The 7,138-nt window shown below is 40.3% G+C and overlaps 2 protein-coding genes across 4 annotated transcripts in view; one reads left to right on the top strand and one right to left on the bottom strand.

The window, feature by feature from the left end:
* LOC103379812 (G/T mismatch-specific thymine DNA glycosylase-like) overlaps window positions 1-906 on the top strand; it is a 6,188-nt gene extending 5,282 nt beyond the window's left edge. Inside the window, exon 11 of one of the 3 annotated variants that reach the window (XM_025056107.1) lies at window positions 98-906. In XM_025056107.1, coding sequence (XP_024911875.1) covers window positions 98-222 — 125 coding nt within the window. In that variant the 3' untranslated portion in view covers window positions 223-906. Of the gene's footprint in view, window positions 1-94 lie in introns of all 3 variants that reach the window. The other 2 variants (XM_008311493.3, XM_025056108.1) reach the window with 2 other exon arrangements.
* Window positions 795-7,128, bottom strand: LOC103379814 (patatin-like phospholipase domain-containing protein 2). The gene is made up of 9 exons (XM_008311495.3): window positions 6,893-7,128; window positions 5,038-5,270; window positions 4,885-4,950; window positions 4,172-4,381; window positions 4,028-4,088; window positions 3,752-3,943; window positions 3,288-3,426; window positions 2,671-2,754; window positions 795-2,584 (listed from the first exon to the last, which is right to left on the bottom strand). The coding sequence occupies exons 1-9, from the start codon at window positions 7,095-7,097 to the stop codon at window positions 2,320-2,322; spliced, it is 1,455 nt and encodes a 484-aa protein (XP_008309717.1). The 5' UTR covers window positions 7,098-7,128; the 3' UTR covers window positions 795-2,319.
* Between the last annotated feature and the right edge of the window lie 10 nt (window positions 7,129-7,138).

Here is a 7,138-nt window from a genome sequence, read left to right on the forward strand (position 1 = left end):
TATTCTTACAGTTTTTTATATTTCATAATGTATTGCCAGATCCTTACCAATACACACCCTTACTCTTCTCTAATCTGTTTGTCTTCTTCTTCAGAAGAAGCCCAGGAGGCGACCACATCACAAACCTCAGACGGACAAGTCCCAGATGGACAGTGGATGACGCAGTCCTTTGCCGATCAGATTCCAGAAATCAGTGGAGGACCGAAGGACGGCAGTTTATGAGACCAAAGGCCCTGAGGTTCTGTTTCCTTTTCACCCTCTCACTCCTTTGGTTCTTGTGTCAGGTCTTAGATTGTTTTTTATTTTTATTAGTAAAATATATAAACACCTAGTTGGACTTTTTTGTAGAAGTTTTGCAGACTTATGTTTCTGCATAGAAACACAGTACATGTACACAGACTGTATGTATGACTATCTCTTGTGGCTGTCTTTTTAAATGATCAGGGACTTGACAGTGATGCTTGACTTGGAGAAGTGCCTTTGTGCACGAATATTAAGTAGTACATCTAATATAGGACGCAGAAAAAAACTTTTACTGCACGAGGATGCAGTAGCTGCGTGCGTTCATATCAGTGGACCGATCTCTAGTTGTTAATGATGACTCTTCAGGAAGAGTGCACACTGTTCTCTTTGTGAAATGAGGACTGAACAGGCTTTTGATTATTTTTGTTTTAAACATTCATGGTGCTATGAACTCTCTATGGTGCAATGTGAACAACTGACAGGTTTGAGGTTCCACTAAAGCAACTTAGTGGAAAAACTTGTCAAATCTCGACAACAGGTTTTTATGTGAGTTTTTTTTTTTTTCCGCAGTAGGAATTTTAGAATGATGTTTTTTTGGACAGTTGTTGTTTTATAAAAGTACTGTATTTTATGAAACAGTTGACTATTAAAATCCTGATGATGCCGTTTTTTACATTATGGTTTGATAGTTGTTTTTTTTTTCAATTTAGTAGGTAACAGTGAATACAAGGGTTTCCAAACGTACTAATTGTATTATGTTCCAGACAAATGTCTTTGCTGTTTGTAATGTAACTGTATTCACTATATTATTTTAAACAAATTATTTTAGCTATCCTTAAACAGGTTAATATAAATATTATTCCCACAATGGGGGACGTCCTGCATGTAAGGCAGATGTGATAACCACTACACTGTGGAACCATAGTGTAAAATATTTATTTTAAGTTTAGTAAAATAGTTAAATAATACTAGATACCACATACTACACATAGTCAAAATATATCAACATTAGACAAAACAAGCAAATAGTATAATTAGACAAAACTATCAAGTTAATGATTGGCTTTAGCTGCCATGATGAATCATGGAAACACATAAGGACTAGAATGACTTTCGAATCTTAAATAGATTTCACTGCAGCGTCTGCTTCAAAGGCACAAAACAAAAACACAAGGAAAAGTAGTGACGTGACATTGAAGAAAAGTCATGAGCTTTAGAAACGTCTCCATGCCACAATTGGACATAGACACGGCTGGTTTGACTTGAGTCAACATGAATGTGACAGTAAGTGTGGAGACAATTTGACCCGTAAACAAGATTGTGATAAAAATCTATTCCTTGATATCAGTAATAAGGTTCAGACCTTTGAACCAAACTGCAAATCTATGCATCAGATGTAGATTAACAGACAAGACGATGACACGCGGTAAAGAACAGAAACAGTTTCTGTTGTGAACGAATAGACTATCATTTCAAACTTCATTCTGTTAAATCTTCGTAATCAAATATAATCAACACGTACTCCTGTTTTTAAATGTGATTTAAAAACATTTAAAAATATATATTTTTTAAATTCTAGTCAACCAAAAACTTCACACAGCTGGAAGAATTTAGGTGAAATATATGAACACAAATACAAATAAGACAAATGTGTTAGTTTACATTTATTTTACATAAACTTTAAGTCTTTGAAGATTTAATTGTTGGTCCCCCAAAAACGACACAGTCAAACTTGTTGTTTGCTGGTGTCTGGGAAACAATGACCCCTTGACCTTTTAACACCTCAGCAGCTGCGCCCAAGGTTAGAATGGTCAACAGGTAATAGAACTTCTTCCGTTTTATAACCAGTTGCATTATCTTCTTGTTGCAGAAGTTCAAATGCTGTGAACTATAATGGTTTGTAAAAAATGCAATTTATCATTATCACAACAGTGGCAATAACAAGCACCAAAAAATGAAAATCTATAACCTGAGTTTTCAGTTCTCTTCTCAGGTTCAACACTTAAAGAAAACGCCCAGTTTTATCATAGGATGTATGGTGGACACAAACGAGCTGACGTTGTTGTTTACCTCTCGTCAGGACCGATGTGTCCCTCTAGTCCTTTGGTTTAAAGCCATTTTACCACATTTAGACAAATGTGATATTTGCAGAGTGGGACGTCCTGAACTCATGGAGGACAAGGAGACAAGGTCTAGGTTTCTGTTGTCGTCCCAGTGTAGATTTACGTTGGACGTTGAGTCGGATGACGAAGTCAAAGGCTGGATGGCGTGTCTGTCTACTGTCTGGTGACAGTGATCGGCACCTGATGATTGGCTGCTCAGCTGCTGCTCAGAGAAATCTCTAAATATACAGAGTGAGAGTGGAAAATAATAAAAAAAAAAAAAGGTCCCGGAAGGTGTTAAAAACTGAATTTTATTTGAACATACCTGTGATTATTTTTGCCTCCACTGCAGACATGTTTGGATGACGTCAAAAGAGTGTGAATGACAGTGCCGGCCAACTGGATGACACTTTGACAGAACAAACGCAACGCACAATTTAAGAAAATACCAATGTAAGCTACGAAAATACAGCAACTGACTACAAGGTTAGCAACAAATACTATAAACCAAGACAACAAATACATAAATGTATGTATAATGTATGTGTAATAAAATAAATAAATAGCCATATAGAATATACATATCTTATATTCTGCAAAATGGCCAACAATTAGTCGAAAGATCGAATAAAGTTAGCTCGGAACAAGCTTCAAAGTTAGCCAAAACAGCTAACGTGATAATAAATGACCTAGCACGTGATTTATAATGTCGTTTTACACCTTTTGTCAACAGAAAAAAAAATGTAATTTCAAAAGTCAAATGTTAATGAGTCAGTGGTAAACGTTTTAGCTTCCAGTCTCCAGTCCAGGGTTGGACGGCAGTAGTTAGGACTGCGAGTTGGGACAAAGACAGGGAAGGTTAACCACAGTGACCTTTACATACCATAAATATATCAAGACAAGGCAGCGCAAGATTTGACAGAACACTAAGAGATATTATACCTGTTGGTGAGAGAGAAGGTCAGCTTGACCGGCAGCGTTAGGATGGTCACAATACATGAGAGCACTTTGATTGGCAGGAGGTCGGTTAGTGCAGAGCAGCAGGGACGATCAGGACTGTCTCTGCATGTCTCGAATAGAACTGAACACAGAGAGAATTTACTAGTGATATAAAAATTATAATTACTAACTAACTAGTATAATTTACTAACTAGTGGACTGGTTGTTCTGAGACCAGTTTGAGGTCTCAGTATTATCTAACAATTCAAATTGAATTAATTCATAATTAAACACAGCCATCGTACAACTGTAAGAGTAAAGAGTCACGTATCTGCACCTGTACTTGTACTTCTGGTCTTTTCAAAGATGGCTGCTTCCACTTAACATCTGCAATTAAACCCTGACCTTTTCCAAGGATATCATTTGATGTCACTGGTGTTCTGACTGCTTCCATCTGTCACACGTACCTTTCTGGATGCCAGGTGGAAGGTTCTCCATGGTTCTGTGATCCAGCCAGGGTTCCTTCTCCTCCTCAGACTTCATTCCATTCTTGGAGCCTCTTGCTCGATATACGTCCTTCACCTGAGCGCAGCACTCAGGTCTGAGTGTGCGTGTGTGTGCCACTAAACTGGAAGGAATCCTTTCTGTCCCTAGTAGATCTGGATGTACATTCAAATTCTTTTTTTTCTGTTCTTATGGTCGGACCTGGTTCATTTCAGGAAGAAAAGAGTGATGAATCTCACCATTTTCTCTTAAGAAACGGAGAGCATCCATGTAGCCGTTGCGACAAATCTCAGCGAGTTTCTGTCATAAGAACAAACTGCATCACAACACAACCATAAACAACAACAACAACAACAAACCGCAGCGTGTGACAGAGAACCAACCTGGAGTGTTGTAGGGAGGAAGGACGTACAGATGCGGTGCACGTTCCCAGTGTTGACCTGGATGCTGACGTTGCCATAGTGCACTTCAAAGAAGTTGAAGGTTCCCTCTCTGGGGCAGATATCACTCTCCCCTGAGAAGGGGGCCACAGTGATGGTGTTTCTCTGCTCAAACAGGGGCATGTTGTTGCTCAAGGCTCCGTCCATGTAGAGCTGCGACGAGAAGACGATTCAAATTCAATTCAACTTAGATGATTTTCTAATTATGACTGCTGGGCTGGTGAAGTACAGTGGTCCCTCCTCTGTTGCAGGGGGTCACGTTCCAAGACCACATGTGATAGGTGATAAACCGCAATAATTATTATATTATTTACGTATATATTAACCCTTTAAGAACCCTTTAGGAGGCATCGTAGGGCGAGAAATATGGCAAAAAAAAATTAACGAAACTTTTACAAATCTCTTGTTCAGATCTTGTACCCTGTATGTGTTTCAAAATGTCATTTATTTTTTAAAGAATTTTGTTTTTTTCTAAGGGTAGAAAATGCTTATTGAAAACATTAGTCTTTTTTTTATATTCCGCAAAAATATAGAGCAAAAAATTAACAATAAAAGAGTACATTTGAAATATTCAAAACCCGCGATGCACACAGGGCGCGACAGTCGAACCGCGATACAGCGAGGGACGACAGGTCATTTATAGGTCGTTTACTCACCACTCCACGGTACGACGGTGGAGTGAAACCACAGTAAACAGGAAAAAAGCAGCTGCACGTGAGAACCTGCGGAGAGATGAAACGGTTGATTCATACTGTCCACACCACACACACAATGTCTTGGACTTTATCATCTTTTCTCTCCTGTTTTACCTGAATAAGCTCGTCTCTGCTGTCAAATTCTGACACTAACACGTTTTTCCCATCAGCCACCCTGGTGAGGGACACACACAGCTTTCCAGAGGCCTTAAGGTGAGCGTCCTCTGGGAGTCGTTCTAACAGGGAATCGTGGACTCTCCTGAGCAGACTGAATGTTGGGTGGAAAACTCCCAGTCTGTGGCTTCTGGCCTCTCCGGCCATTTTTAGCACATCAGCACAGAACTGTTCTGCAGAGGAAACGTCAGAATTGGTATTGATCCAAAGGGAAACAACGTGTTTGTTTTCACGCAACACAAGATATTATTTCGATGAAAGCGTATGTTTTTAAATGTCCTTGTCAGCATCTGCATCGGGGAAACAACGTGTTTGTTTTCACCCAACACAAGATATTATTTCGATGAAAACGTATGTTGCACAATTCTTTAAATGTCCTTGTCAGCATCTGCATCAACTGAACCTCCAGACAAAAAAAAAAAAGATTCCATATGTCGTAGCTGCTGCTGCACCTTTATATCATGACTGATGATGGTATGTTTGAGAAGGTCTGAACATCCAGACCTTTTTTTTTCCCATATTTCCACATTAATCTGACCAAAGAGTTTCCAGTGTCATTTGATCTGGATGAACTCCTGGTCATCCAATTATCTTCCACCACATGATGGGTTTACAGGCAGCCAGGAGGTCGGGCTGGAGGTCATTAGTCAGTCAGCAGCACAGGCAGCCAGGGGGCTGGAGGTCATTAGTCAGTCAGCAGTCACATTCTCGGGGATCAAACCAGTGACCTTCTTGCTCTAAGGCATAAGTACCGATCATTCCTCCACCATATGGCCCACTCAACATTTTCTATACAGCCTCAAGTGACATTTTATAAACTGACACTGGCTCTTTGGCTATAGCAGCCCACGTGACTTTGTCCATTGAAGCTCATGTACATTCAGCAGCAGTCTCCGTCTCTGGCCTTTACTCACAGTGAGAACTCCTGACTTCCTGTATGTGGATGGAAAAGACCTGCAGTACGTCCACACACAAGTGTCAAGAACGGGCTGGCAGTAGCTCAGTGGGTAGTGTAGTTGTCTTACACCACACATACAGGTGGTCAATGGGTTGATTCCAGACTGGGCGGTGTTTAGGCCCACCCTGTGGCAGCAGTGCTGTTCTATAAAAGTATAGAGCATTGAACTGAAGCACAGATCTTTGCTTCTTCTGTCCTTCTACTCTAATGTACTGTTTTGAATCATGCGACACAACGAGACAGTGTCTATGTTGTGATTCGTCTTATCTCACAGTTGATGTTGTTGACTGCCGTGAAGCATTCTTATTATTTCAACTCATTGCCTCATTATTGTAAATCCAGCACAAGACAAACCGCAGTATTGTTATCGTTGCGTCTGTATGTCTCAATAACTCAGAGGGTGAAATTGATGTGTTTTTTTTCCTCCTTATTTGCTGCCCTTGACTTTGACCTCTGTGACACCTGGACTCTGACCCCACTAATGCAACTGTATGTCAGTGAACCTGACAACAACTTGGTTTACACCAGTCATCATCTGATCTGAGATAACATATCATTGACTTTTCATAACTGATGACTACAATCGCTACAGGAAAAGCTCCACAACACAAACAAGAGTTTCAAAAGAAAAAAAAAACACTCCTATATTTGCATATAGTGTGTTATAACAATGCACAAAACAATCACACGATTTGCAAACAGAACTTACAAATGAACAAATGTCCTCGGGTGTTGAGTTTTTTTTAAGAAAATACCTGCGGGTTTTAAGAAGCTCTGATCCCGACTCAACCTGCAGAAAATACCTGCAGGTTTTAAGAAGCTCTGATCCCGACTCACCTACGGGAATCCCAACGGTCAGAGCGACAGCAACCAGACATCCAGATGAAGCTCCACAGATTTTGGACGCACCTTGAATCAGACGAGGAGCCCGCTCCTGGACACAGCTCATGGCTCCTATGTGGTAAATACTCCTGAAGCCACAACCCGCGAAAGAGATGTTCCACTCCTGTTCCCAGCAGAACATCCTCTCTGAAGGTTCCATTCAAAATGATGTCCGATCAAAACGCTGTTGAGCGGCTCCTC

The sequence above is a fragment of the Cynoglossus semilaevis genome, chromosome 6 (genome assembly GCF_000523025.1).
Source record: "Cynoglossus semilaevis isolate Cse_v1.0 chromosome 6, Cse_v1.0, whole genome shotgun sequence".
NCBI classification, from domain to species: Eukaryota; Metazoa; Chordata; class Actinopteri; order Pleuronectiformes; family Cynoglossidae; genus Cynoglossus; species Cynoglossus semilaevis.